This window comes from Arachis hypogaea, chromosome 8 (assembly GCF_003086295.3).
Source record: "Arachis hypogaea cultivar Tifrunner chromosome 8, arahy.Tifrunner.gnm2.J5K5, whole genome shotgun sequence".
Taxonomy (NCBI): Eukaryota; Viridiplantae; Streptophyta; class Magnoliopsida; order Fabales; family Fabaceae; genus Arachis; species Arachis hypogaea.
Genome location: NC_092043.1, coordinates 6,354,117 through 6,368,680, shown reverse-complemented (window position 1 = coordinate 6,368,680; position 14,564 = coordinate 6,354,117). Strand labels below are relative to the sequence as shown.

The following is a 14,564-nucleotide window of genomic DNA, read 5'->3' as shown; positions in this document are numbered from 1 at the left end:
CAATTTAGGTAAACAATTTAATTAACCTTCTTTTGAAAAAATATTTTAAATAATAAATATTTATATTAAAAGTAATTTATAAATAAGTTATTTTGTCTTTAGTTTTTTAGTTTTAAAAATATTTATTTTAAAAGAAATATGATAAAAAGTTTTTTATTATGAGAGAAATAATTTTTTTTAACTTCTCTACAAGTACTTAAATAGCTTCTTAAAAAGTTACAATTTAGTTTTAAAAATTGTACTAGATATTAATATTTCTACTTTTCATAAGTTAAAAGCTAAAAAAAATAACTTTTAAAACTTTTCAAATAGACCCTAGTACGACAGATAGTTTTTTTTTAGTAAAGTATCGTTTTTGTCCCCAATGTTTGGGGTAAATTCTATTTGTGTCCCTAACGTTTAAAACGTCCTATTTGTATCCCTAACGTTTGTAAAAGTGATTTAATGTTGTCCTGTCATCAATTACACATCATGAACGCTTTAGTTTAAGTTTTAAAAATCTATTCTTGAAATTAGAATACAAATGTTTCAAATAGAATCGATGATCCACTCCGAAAAATAGCTCATCAAAAGTTGAAACTAATTCCTACAACATTTACATAATTCACTTTTCTAGGGACATAATTGAATCTAAACACAAATAGTGGGTATAATATTAAAATCGAACACATCCAAGTGAGATCTAATTGAGAATGAATACATTCGAGTGAGAATAATTGAAAAATATAATCTGATTTGTTAGTATAATTGATAATAGGATAATATTGAATCACTTTTATAAACCTTAGGGATACAAATAGGACGATTTAAACGTTAGGAACACAAATAGGACTTAACCCAAACGTTGAGGACAAAAACGATACTTTACTTTTTTTTTTTTTTTAACGAGGGAAAGGAAGTCGGGGACCCCAAAACACAAAAAACAAAACATGGCTACGCGGAGTCTCTAAGCCTATAAGTCTCAACACAATCAAATAACAATGACAAATAAAACTCAGAAATAGGATGATCAAACAGATATAATCTAATGCGAAGCTGCTGACCCTTCTTGGCCATGACATCTGCACAAACATTTGCTTCCCAAAGGATGTGGACCTGCCTCACATGAAAAATTCTACAAACAAGAACAGTAATATTCTGTATAAGGAAGTAACACGGTGCGATAGAAGGCATTTTTTTCGGGCAAGTTCTATTTGCGAATTCGATTCCACAATCACATGAGTGATGAGTTAACTCATTCGTTACTGTAATTTGGAGCCCTTTGATAATAATCCACAACTCAACATACATGATCGAGGTTGTCCTCAAATTACAAGCGAAGCTCATGATACAAGATCCCATCAAATTTCTAAAGATATCCCCACATGCAGCATTATTTGTATGAGAAAAAATCGAACCATCCACATTTAATTTAATAGCACTCTCATGAAAAGGAATCATTTGATACAGGTTACAGAGTTGGTATTTATAGATCTTGGAACGACTTTTCTTTTACACCATTTAAAATTTCTTTCGCTCAAATTTTAATAGAAGCAACGACATTTTTTGGCATAGTTTATTTAAGTTGTTTAAACATTATGTTTTGCATTAGATATTTAAAGACGATATATCTATGTAATAAATTTTGTGATTAATCCTAAAAGTAAATTTAGACATAATCAAAAATTAATCATCCAACAATCAAGAACAGAGTTTAAATAAGACAATAGGACTATGACCTCCCAAAAGTTTTATAAAAAAATAGTTTTCACTTGTTGGATTAATGTTCATTCTTCTCATAAGTTCTTCACAATGTTAGTGTCATAGATTCAGTTCTTACTTCAACCACATTCTCTTCTTTTATTGTCCATGAGGGAGATATTTTTTTTTCTTTCTTTTAATAAAATTAAAAAAATTTTATTTTATTTATTTATATCTTGATTTTATATTATAATTATAAGTAATATTTTGTAAGTTTATAATTAGAAGGATAAGCTAATTATTTTAAATTATAATGATTTTATTAATAAAATTTAACTATGAAATAATAAATAAATTAATTTCACATGATTTATTAGATAAGTCATATATATAATTTAAATAAGTATAATCTTTTTTAATTATCTATGTTATTATCAGAATATGTTACACAGTAGAATATTATTTTTATGTTCGATTTTTAATTTTTTTATACTTTTATTAATCTTTAATAATAAAAAAGGATTAATTTGGATAAACAAAAAATATAATTCTAAACACTATTATGTTAATTATAATTTTTTAATTCTTTTAAAATTTATAACGATTTTATAATTAAAATTTATAATGTTTGAAAAATAAAAAAAATGACATATTTAACTTGACTATAAATACTTTTACATAATTTATATATTTAAATATATATTTGGTCCTCCTAATTTTTTTTCTTAAGATCCGTCACTGCCAACAATATGAGGATAACCTAAACAAAATTAAGATAAAACTTCCCGCAAAAGCGTCTGTCTGCGCCGTTTGGTTTGGTCTGATATTAGGCCAATCGACCCACAGATTCAATATTATCTTTAATGTCCTAATACCCGGATGGAGTGATAGGTGGGTTCAAGTTTTCATTCATGGATTTTGAATGCATTATTAATATTAACTTCCCAGTCCTCCAGCTACCCAGTACCAACTCCCTAGTGGAATAAAAAGATAATAAAATAAAACACGACTAATGACAGATTAAAAAATATATATTTATATAAAAAAATTAACATAGATTAAAAAATATATATTTATATAAAAAAATTAAAATATTAATATATATTATATTAAATAATTTAATAAAAATTTTAATTTTAATATCCATATGATAATATAAAATATTTTATATAATTATATTATCATATTTATTTTTTAAATAACTATTTATACTATTAATATAAAAACTAAAAACTAATATTATAGGAGTGACAATGTATAGAAAGGAAATTTTCAAAATTTCATTTCAAGAATTATCTTTTTAAAATGTCACAGACATGATTTTGTTAGTTAAAATTCAGTAGAATAGAGACAAATTATAATGAGATTTGAACAAATTCAAGTAATATAATACAACTTCAGGTTACAGAATTGGCTATTTATTTTATCATCCGCCTCTAGAGCTTTGCCTTAATTATATGCAGTAGAAAAAGTCGTGAATTGATCAATGGAAGTTGAACTTGTCTCACAAAATTAAGCTATTTATCTGAAAAGTTTTCCATGACCGATTTTCGGTGCTTGCTCAGATTCATCACCACATCCCATCTATATCGCCAATATGCTCCTGCTGTCATGAAGCAACAGAAAAAGTCACTCATTTTTTGATCGATTATTCTAGAATAAAAGAAATATGGTCTCAGAGTTATCTTCATGACGGTTTTTCTCTTCAGAGTCCTAACGACTTTTGGATATGGTGGACTGCATCAACAGAGATGCTTAACCCATTAAAAAATGCTGACCGTAATCCTCAATTGCTTGCCATCATTTACTGGAACTGCTGGAAAGCTCTCAACCCGTTAATTTTTGAAGGTTTTACTTCAATGCCATCTGCCATTCCAGCAAGCTCTGTCAAGTTGCTCCGTGAAATCCAAAGAACTCCTAATTTAGATCGTCATCTCCACGAGGTAAACTCTTAGTTTCATTCAATTTGATTTATCATTCTCGCTTCTTTAAGAATTTTCTTCATTTTTCGACCATGCATCGTTGGATGAATACCTTCAGTGTATTGTTTTGGAAAATCTCCACCTTTTATTATGCTGTCCTACTTTTGGACATCTTTGTATTTCATTTTTCAATAATTAATGAAATATAACCTACTATCTTTAAAAAAAATATATTGTAAAAGTGATAATGTGTAGAGTAGAGTAGGATTTGGATCCAACCCTAACCCTATTTGTAGGTTAAGATTTTTTATATAAACCCAACCCTATCATATCCGTGTGTTGAGAGTATCCCAACGCTACTCGACTCTACCTACGAGTTATAAAAAAGATGTAATATTATTATATAAGTTGATAATAATTTAAAGCGAAAATCCCACTCCTCTTTTTTGAGAAATGATAAAATGACACTTCTCTCCCCTCTATTTGTAAAATGTACATTTTTCTCCCTTATGACTTTTAAAAAACCTCCTCTTTAATCCATTTTAATTTTTTTGTGTTAACTAATGTTAACTTTATCCATTTTCAAAAAAAAAATTATTTATTACAAATACCTTTTAGTTAAAAATTTTATTTTTTGTCATTAAATTTTGTTTACCAAAATATCTTTTAATAAATTATTTTTTATTAATTACTAAATTTTTTTTTAAAAAATATGTTGGTAAAAATACAATTTAATTAATAAAAAAATAATTTATTAAATGATATTTTGATAAGCAAAATTTAATAACAAAAAATAAAATTTTTGTTAAAGGATATTTTTGTAAAAAATAATTTATTTTTTCTTGAAAAATGGATAAAGTTAACATTAGTTAACACAAAATTTAAAATAAATTAAAGAGGAGGTTTTTTAAATATTATAAGGAAGGAGAATGTACATTTTATAAATAGAAGGAAAGAGAGTGTCATTTTAGCATTTTCCTCAGGAGAGAAAAGTTGTATTTTTTCTAATTTAAAATAGAATTAACTTTTATGTAAAAAAATGTATTAGATTATCAATTAATGATATTTTCTTAATGGGTAAGAATATTTTGTATTTAGTGATAAGTCTTTATTTATATAAAAAAAATTAAAATATTAGTACATATTATATTAAATAATTTAATAAATAATTTAATTTAATATACAGATGATAATATAAAATATTTTATACAATTATATTATCATATTCATTTTTTAAATGACCATTTATACTATTAATATAAAAATTAAAAGGTAATACGGTAGGTGTAACAATAGATAAGATAGGTTAGTGTTTGGATCCAATCCTAACTCTACTTGCGGGTTGAGAATATTCTAACTCTAAAATAAAATTGACTTTTATATTAAAAAAATGTATTAAATTATCAATTAATGATCTTTTTTTTAGTGACTAAAGATCTTTTTACATTTAGTGAGATATCTAATTCAATATTTATTTAAAATATATTTTTATATAAATATATAACTCTACCCCAATAATACTGACATCATTGCATTGCATGAAAGTTAAATTATTTAATAAATTATAATTTACATATTGGGTAATTATTATTTAATGTCACATTTAATTTTAGAGTGCTGTCATGATTTTAGACACACTCCAACACTATCATATCGACACTTGAACTTACTCAATCTCTTGAGTTAAAACTAAATCAGTCTAACTCCTTAGTATTTAGCAAAAAAGATAAGAACATAAGAGAAAGAAAATTTTGGTAGAAAAAAAATACTTTATTACTTAAGTATTTATTACAAATGACTCACACTCTCAAACTCTAACTCTCACTTCTTATTTATAGCCATCTACTTCCTTAATGGATAGTTAGTATTAAATCTAATCAACCGTCCAGATTAATCATTCAAAATTTTTATTACAAATATTTAGGTCCAGTTTCGGTAAACAACTTAAATAAGTTCTTTTGGAAAAAGAGTTTAACGTATAAGGACTTTTGTTAACAACACCTTATAAATAAGTTATTTTATATTTGAATTTTTAATTATAAAAATACTTATTTTAAAGTTGTAGCATTTAGATAAATAACTCAAGAACTTGTTATAACTAATTATAAAAATAACAACAAGCTATATAAAAATAATATCACATGTAAAAAAATAAAATTAAAACTGAAATTTCATATCACACGATCGTAAATACAAATTTAATAATAAAAATAGAGTGGTAATATGATAAAAAAAATAACTGAAAGAAATATATAAAGTAGGTGATTCAGATAGAACATTATTTTAAAATGTTGTTGAAATGTCAATACTTTTTGCAGATGAATCATCATGTGAAAATGGTGGTGGCGGGCCAATACTTCCAGCAGATGGAACATTGAGTGAAAATGATAGTGTACTTTTAAGAGATGGAACCTTGCATAAAAATAATAGTGGAGGGCCAGTATCTCCAACAAAAACAGAAAATATTTTGACAGAATAAAAAATAAAAGTAAATTTTTTTGTTTTAAAGTCAATTTTTTTAGAAAAATGATAGAATAATTTATCGAGAACAACAAGTCATATCTTTCTACTTCTTCAAAAAGTTGTAAATTAACTTCTCGAAAAGTTAAATTTTTTTTTTAAATGATGCAAAAATTAGTATTGTAATTTTTCATAATTTAAAACTAAGAAAGAGTAGCTTTTGATGTTTTTTAAACAGGCTCTTATTCTATCACAACTTTTTAAATATTTTAGATTATTTTATACTACTTTTTATATTTTTATATATATTTAAACCTTTTAAAAATATTTTATAACCTTTTAGAGTATTCTAAGACTTTTTAAAATTTTCCAAAATATTTTATTCAAAAAGTTGTAAATTAACTTTTCGAAAAGTTAAAATTTTTTTTAAATGATACAAAAAGATTAGTATTGTAATTTTTTATAATTTAAAACTAAGAAAAAGTAGCTTTTGCTGTTTAAACAGGCTCTTATTCTATCACAACTTTTTAAATACTTTTAGATTATTTTATACTACTTTTTATATTTTATATATATTTAAATTTTTTTAAAATATTTTATAACCTTTTAGAATATTCTAAGATTTTTTAAAATTTTTTAAAATATTTCAAAATTTTTTAAAATTTTTTAAAATATTTCAAAATATTTTAAAATTATCTAAAATATTTTTAAACACTCCAAAAACATTGTACAAACATTATAAAAACTATAAAAATACAGTGGAATCTAACTTTTTAAAATTTCCTGTGACAGTGCGCTATCATCGCCCATTCGCCCACGTAAAATCAAAAGCATATCATAAATGGAATATACAAAACAATGGACCAATAAAGACGGAAATAAAATGTACTAAATTTATAATGTGCCCAAAAAAGAAAGAAAAATAAGAAAAGAGAGTAGTAAATGATAAGTGATAATAGAGATATTTTGGGATGAGAATGAAAATATCTACTGCACTGTGATGACCCGTTGGGTTGAGATGATTCTAAATGAAACCCCCACCGGTTGACGTGGCGGTGCTTTGGACCCACTACGGTACTACACATGTAAAAGTGCTCATATCTCCGATCTTCACCGCTTTCTCTATCTCCTTCAATTCCTCCTTCACTTTTCTTATTCTTAATAATTCATCTTTCTCTGTTTCATCACGCCCACTCCCCCAAATTCCGCAAATGAAGAAGAACAATTTCAAGATAAAAGAAAAAACTGCCATGTGTTCACCCACCACTGATCTCCTTTTGCCACCACAACAGATACAGGTAGCTAGTTTCCTTTAACTACTTCTCCATGTTCATTCCTCCTAACAATTATTAGTACAAGACTCTGCCATTAGTTTATATATTCACAGTGACGAAGCAACCCATAAAATTCATCTTCAATAAATACAGAGGTATGCCTAAGTAAATTGTGATCATAATCATATACGCTTTACAACTTCAACCAGGTCTAAGATTTACTACTGTACATAGTTTAATTTATCTCCATTTTTGTTTAATTTATTGCCTACCTCTAATTTTCATTGGTACAAAGACATAGACAAAGATCCTTTTCTTTCTAAAAACTCTTTATCTTTTTGGGACAAGACATTGCAATACTGATTATGTTGTTAGTAGGCTATAATTTTTTTTGTTCTTTAAAAAAAGTGCTGAACTTTTTAATTACATAGGTTTTCAATCGTCATTTTTCATTTGTTATTAGTTTAGATTTAGATTAAGAAAGTAAAAGTTATGTCCGAAATTTTCTATCAGTAATAATGCATTATATTTCTTCTGTCTTATTAGCTATATTATCGGGATTTTTGAATTCGATTTATCTGAGATCTAAAGGACGAGGTGACCAAAATTAGTCCAAATAGCATCAAATTGTTCCGAAGATTTTTCTTTTTCTTTTTCTTTTTTTATTTTTTTAAAGGTCAGATTCTTAACAGATATTTCATTACCTGAGGAGATAATTCTCTCTTTTCCCTTTTTGGAAAAGGAGAATATTCTAACAGGAAAGGATGTGTCATTGCTAATTTGCTGTATAGAAGCTAAGGTGCAATATAATGGATTTTGTTGTTTTGACAAATGCAATATAATATCTTTGTTGGGCCCTATAAAGCTTCCAACACTATTGGACCTAATCAAATTAGATTACCCGGCATGTTCTATGGCTTATTAGCTGGTTGATGCAACAACCAACAACTTTGGTTTTGTGTTTGATATCATTATTATTATCAGGGATCAGTGTCTACAGCAGAGTGGACAGACGAGAAACACAGCATGTTTCTTAACTCTATGGAAGCATCATTTGTCCACCAATTATATGACTTCAAGCAAACATTCGCCTCAATCACTAGACTCAATGAGTCCCATGATTTAAAAACAAATCCGTGGATTCAGCACTACGGATCTTCACACAAACTAGGTGCTCCACATGCTCCAATTGTTCATGCAGGTGCGTGGATATCTGAAACAAATATATTTGGGACTTGGGAGGGTGGTTGTGGTTCCATTATTATTTTATCATTACTAACTCAATAAAGCTAAGCTCTTATATATTACAGAGATGTCGGATCAGAACTTTGCCGATGAAGAAGCTGAGGAGCAACAAAAGGAAAACAACAAAAGAGATGTAAAAAGACTTAAAAGGACTTTGATAAATGATGATGCTGCTGCAGCAATGAGATACTGTAAAACATAGTTTTAGTCGCTATGGATATTGGAGATGAGTGGGTTGATATCCATTCAAAATGTTGCTTCAGATATCCTTAACAAGTGTTGTAGAATGTAGAGATTAGAATCGAGAGAAGCTAAGCTAAGCTTTTAATGTGCATGCTAGTATTAGAATCATGAGAAATTTAACTATGAATATATATGCACACGCACTTATGGTTATGGCCAGTTTCAGATTTATGATAGCAGCTAATTTGAGTAATTTCTTCGAAAGTCCAGGAACCAAGGAAACACATATATAAACAACAACTGTTAATATAAGTTTTTTAATTAAAAAATGCTAACCAATAACCATCATATATATCAAACCCGGAGACCCGGCCGGTTTATAAAACCCGGACCGGGTCAAGTACTATTCTTTTTTTTTTTTTTTTTTTTTAAATTTGGAATGACCTCGCATGAAGCATTGAAGCCCGGCTCCCCCCCCCCATCTCTCTCTCTCTCTCTCTCTCTCTCTCTCTCACAAACGGCACACCACCCTAGCTCTGAAGCTACTCACCCCAACCCCATTTCTCTCTTTCTTTCACTCTCAGCTTACCTCGGTTCACCGTCACCACCGCACGCTCGCCGCTGTCGCCGCGCCTCTCGCCGGATCCTTCGATTCGTGTTCTCGCGCCTCGCCTCTCTCCTCCGTCTGTGCTTGGCTGCTTCGCCTCCCTCCGCCAGTAAGTGCTCCAGCTGTGCGTGTTTGTTGCTGCTCGTCGTCCGTGGTTGTCTCTGCTCGTCTCAGTCGCACTGCCGGCGTCTCGTCGTTCGTCTTTCTCGTCGCCGGCGTGTCTCGCCCTTTCCTGGGCGCCTCGTCGCCGGCAGCAGAAGCAACTCGTGGGGCTGTCGCTTCTTTCGTCGCCTTCCGTGGGGTCGTCGCCGTGGACCGGGACCGTTGGTGAGTTTCTGCATTATCGCTTCTCCTGTTCTGTCTTTTCCAGATTTTCCTTCTGTATTTTGAGATGTTGAATTGCTAATCGATTAATTTGTCTGGTTGATATCTAAATGTTGCAGTAAATCATGACTGAATAAGGATTTGTTAAATTTGTTGCTGATTTTGTTGCCGTAAATGTCGCTGAAAATATCATTGAGCTAATTTTTTAGTTAACAAAAATTATCGTCGAGTTGACTTTGTTGTTGACAATCGTCATTAAATCTTAAATTTTTTTTTTCTCTTTCAAAAAATTTATCTATGTTTAAGAATTGATATTGATATAATTAATGTATCTGTGAAGATTTATTTTTGAATTTTGAATTTAAATTTTTTTTTGTAATTTTATATTTATATTTAATTATGATGGTACTATCAGTTGAATTAGTAATTCACTGATTCAGTTATATGTCCGAATCGACTACAGATTCGGTCCTCATCACTACATTTTTTTAAGTTAAAAAAAGGGAGAAGTTCAGGCGTTAACGACAAGGAAGGAAGGAAGGGGGGGGGGGGGGGTTGAAGGAGTCCACGTGTATGGTCAACTATAACACAAAGGGGGTGGCGTGTTAACCACGTGCGGTGTTAAGATCTTTGAAGTTTGGACTTTGAATCCCACCGTCATCACCGTCTTCGCCTCCTTTAACCAACGCCCACCAAATCTTCACCCCTTCTCTATTTCTATCCTAGCGTTTCTTTCTCGATTCCGCGTCTTCTCTCATTCCAAGATTTTCTCCATTACCCCGCTTTTCCATATTTTAGGTTTCACTTTGGATTTCCAATCCCAATCTGCCATCCCCCCGTTCTCAATTTAAGTTTCCTTTCTCCAATTATTTCCCAGTTGAAGAGAAAAATGCTGGCATTCTTATCCACCGCGAAGGCACTCCGCTCCTTAGCGTCATGCAGAAGCGGCGTCGCTCAATTGATTAGGAGGAGCAGCAGCCACAAATTCGAAGGCTGCCGGTGTCTTACCTCCATCGCTGGCGGCGCCACCAGTCAGATTCAGTCCCTTGGATGCCACGTTGGCGGTTCCCCGTTTACGGGAGCGTTGAGTAACATCAATGCTGCTCTCCAAACGAGACACTTCCTTGGCTGTGGAGATGGTGAAGAAGGTGTTCTCTCCAAAATTTACGAGGAGAAGCGCGTTTTGGGGTAACACCCTTCTCTTCCTTCCCAACCGTTAATCCCTATGCATGTTTTAGTAGCTTTGAATTTAAACAATTTGATCATTTTGGTGCGTAATAGTTGGAATTTGACACTTTCTGATTATCAGGTATTCGCCAGAGCAATTATTTGATGTTGTTGCAGCTGTTGAATTCTACCATGGGTTCGTTCCCTGGTGTCAAAGGTCGGAGATACTTAGGCACTATCCAGATGGATCATTTGATGCTGAGTTGGAGATTGGATTTAAATTTCTTGTTGAAAGTTATGTTTCTCACGTTGAATTGGAGAGACCAAAACGTATAAAGGTAGTTCATTTTCTCTACTTTGGAATATTATGGTTACCTTCTCTTTTTCCTACCATTAAAATCTGTTGGATTCTACTTTTATAAAAAGTTGGCAGTACGTTGTTCATGCTAATGCAATGGAGTCGCTTTGCCAATATGTCGTTGCTACACAACTTTACATAATGTATTACATCATCGGCCATTGGTATCACTTTGATGTGAAAACTGCTAAAAGAGAGTTAATAGGGTATCATGTTACATCTCAAAACTAGAGGCGGTGAAAATGCATGTGATATTTGGGTTTTTGGCAATTGTTCCCACTTTTGTGGGAGTGGGTCAAGCCAAGTGACCACTAGCAGGATTGGGGTTGGCTGCTTTGTTGAAAGGGGTAGCCCGAAATCAACTTGTTTACGGCAATAGAATTTGGTTCTTCGTTTCTATTGATTGCTATTTTGTTGTGCTTATAGCCTTATACTATATGTTTTGTATTTTCAGACAACCGTTTCACAGAGTACCCTGTTTGATCATTTGATAAACATATGGGAATTCAATCCAGGCCCAGTTCCAGGGACGTGCAATCTTTATTTTTTGGTGGATTTCAAGTTTCAGTCACCACTTTACAGACAGGTATGGTTTTGTCATTTTGTATCTGTCTTGATCAACTTGTTTTTATTGTCATTATGCTTTCTTGGAATCAATGTTCTTTCCTCACTTTTATGTTTTTCTTTCCCTGATTTTTGAGGACTTAATCTGTTAATTCATGTATATATGCCAAGGGTTTATTTGCCGATAAAATACTGCTGAGTATCATTACCAGTAACTTGACTAACCCTCTTATATGCCTGCATCCGTGTTCATACAATCTGCTATGTAGCCCATTCCATCACAAGAAACTCCGTTAATGTTAACATTATAAAATCAATGTTAACATTATTATGTATTTTTCGGGTGATGACTAATCAATGTTCCTTTTCTGTTGGTTAGATTGCATCTATGTTCTTCAAGGAGGTAGCCTCTAGGATGGTTGGTTCATTTACGGAGCGTTGCCGTTTGATATATGGACCAGAGGTGCGGGTCCATGAAAGGTCATATGGAGAAAGGGCATAATTTAATTGGTTTAGACATCAGTTTCTTGTCTCGAACAGTGCTAAGGTTCAACATTAATTGGGAAGGTTTTTGATTGTGTGCCGCCCAATGCCAATGAGTACGATTGATCATTTCTCTTTCTAATCCCTGGTGATATTTGTAATTTGTGTAGATGAATTCTACAATACACTCTGTACAGTCTTAAAAGTGACCTGAATTTAACATGAATCTTTTTTCCTTGAAAAAAATGTGACCTGGAATGGAAAAAAGCTATCGCAGATCCCTTCTTGGTTTATGTAAAATGGACATTTATTTCTTCCCAATACAATACACACACAAGTTATCGGATTACTAGCAATTGAATAACATTCGCAGGCACTGTAGACCTGTAGCCCTGTTAGCCTGTACTATTATTTAAATCTATATGCAGTGAAAGGTTTTCATCAAATATAAACAAACGAGACGCACAGGGTTAACAAGAAAAAAATTATTTATTTATTGTAGTCTTTGTAGATTGTTAAATTGAAATCCTCTGAAGGGGTCTATGAGAAATTATTTATTGTAGTCTTTGCAAACAAGTGTTCCAATTAAGTGAAATATAATTACACGGCTAAAATATTTAATGTATGGTCTACAAATTATGTTTAAGGAACTTGTGTCATGTAGAACTAATTTTGCATGAGAGTGATCCTTCCCATGAAGTTAACACAAAATATCTTGGGGTTCTAAGATGAATACTTGAGGATGGCTACGACAATCTTTTCTTTATTTTTGGTTGGAAATGCTTCTAAAACAGGACTCCATCTTTGTAGAATTGAAAGAGGCACAACCTGCATCAGTTGAATTACTATTTTAGAATTCTTAGGATCATAAAACATGAAGACTTAAAATTTTGTTTTGAGCACAAATGAATGAATAATATATGATCAGATTCGTATATAGAGAAGATTGAATCATCCAAAAAGGAGAGGGGAGAAACATTGATATTTCGAGAGAAAAAAAAAACACTCAAATTAGTACTAAAAAAATCTCTAATAAATTTTTATAAGTCCTTAACAGTTATTCATGTTGGACATATTGGTGCTTTTATCATTTTAAAGAGAAACTAATTTATCTTATAATAATATTTTTTTATGTAACTAAAATTGATAGAGGGATCGATTTATCTTTTATGAGAGTAATTTTTGAAGACTTCTAGTGAATAAAAATTTATTGGGACCAAACTCTCAAATTTAAAATTCTTTGAGGATTCACTGTGAAAAAAGTTATAGAAACATGTCATAACAAACTAAAGAGAAATACCTTGATTCTTAGCCGCTCTGCAACCTCGGATTGCTCATCATACTCGTTCATTACCTTGCAAGGAATAGCGTTATAAAAGACATTTTAGAGAACATGAGTGGTCAGTTCAGTAATCAACGAAAGACAAAAATCACTGATGTTTATATATATTTACATTATACTTTAGGAAAATAATCAGAGCTTCGTCATCACCAGCCTTCTTGCACAACTTAGCAAAACCCTGCTCTATATATTTGCAGCTTCCACGAGAAGTACGGTAAAAATCTACTATCACAAAAGATCCTGTTCCTTTAGCCTTGTCCAGAATTCTGCAGAACTCTTCATCCGTGGTGAATTCCCTTACACAATCAACGGGACACAGGTCCTCATTTACATTAGGAAAGTCTTCTTGATGTTCATCTGCAACAACTCCTGTACTACTACAAGGGCAAAATGTGCGCCTCATCTTTTTTAAAGGCTTAATTTTTGTATCACCAAGACAAAGTTTGCTATGATTGTGCCTTGAAAACAAGCTGAAACCCACATGGAAAATTCCAGAATCAGCTGGTTTCTTCAAGTCCTGTCTAAAATAGGCAAAGGAATAGGTATGCAAAATGTCCTGCCTCGGATATACAACTTGTGGCATCTTTTATATGTATGGCTTGTGATAAAAATTTTGTAATCTTTGCTGCTAACTTTTGGTATCTCTTAAAAAGGACTAATGGAGTTGAGCATAAGCGCGTACATGACTTTCACTCTCCCAAGCTAGATTGATTACTATTTCCAAACGAAATGTCGCAAGTAAGGACATTACCTATTTGGAAAACAAAAATAAATAACATTATAAATGGTAGTGATGAATAAATTACTAAGATTAGAACAAAACTATGGAAGGGTTTGATTTAGATTCTCTAAAGTTTGAATTTCACTTTAGAGAATAAAGTGTGATCTCTCACCATTTATTTTATAAGTGAGACCAATAATAAATATAATAGAGAAACCATTCAAAGATAGAAAA

The 14,564-nt window shown here is 31.0% G+C and overlaps 3 protein-coding genes across 4 annotated transcripts; 2 read left to right on the top strand and 1 right to left on the bottom strand.

Moving 5' to 3' along the window:
- The first annotated feature begins 6,991 nt into the window (after positions 1-6,991).
- On the top strand, positions 6,992-8,977 carry LOC112705849 (uncharacterized). Its single transcript, XM_025756824.3, has 3 exons — positions 6,992-7,360; positions 8,321-8,537; positions 8,647-8,977. The coding sequence occupies exons 1-3, from the start codon at positions 7,091-7,093 to the stop codon at positions 8,781-8,783; spliced, it is 624 nt and encodes a 207-aa protein (XP_025612609.1). The 5' UTR covers positions 6,992-7,090; the 3' UTR covers positions 8,784-8,977.
- Positions 8,978-9,175: 198 nt separating this feature from the next.
- On the top strand, positions 9,176-12,843 carry LOC112705847 (uncharacterized). 2 transcript variants are annotated; one of them, XM_025756822.3, is made up of 5 exons: positions 9,176-9,698; positions 10,573-10,883; positions 11,005-11,200; positions 11,675-11,806; positions 12,164-12,843. In XM_025756822.3, the coding sequence occupies exons 1-5, from the start codon at positions 9,204-9,206 to the stop codon at positions 12,284-12,286; spliced, it is 1,257 nt and encodes a 418-aa protein (XP_025612607.2). In that variant the 5' UTR covers positions 9,176-9,203; the 3' UTR covers positions 12,287-12,843. The 2 variants fall into 2 exon arrangements, with proteins under 2 accessions (XP_025612607.2, XP_025612605.1); XM_025756820.3 differs by having other exon boundaries at positions 9,206-9,698; positions 10,159-10,883.
- Positions 12,844-13,697: 854 nt separating this feature from the next.
- On the bottom strand, positions 13,698-14,192 carry LOC112705848 (thioredoxin-like 4, chloroplastic). The gene has a single exon (XM_025756823.3). It carries the CDS (start codon positions 14,190-14,192, stop codon positions 13,698-13,700), a length of 495 nt encoding a protein of 164 aa, XP_025612608.2.
- Between the last annotated feature and the right edge of the window lie 372 nt (positions 14,193-14,564).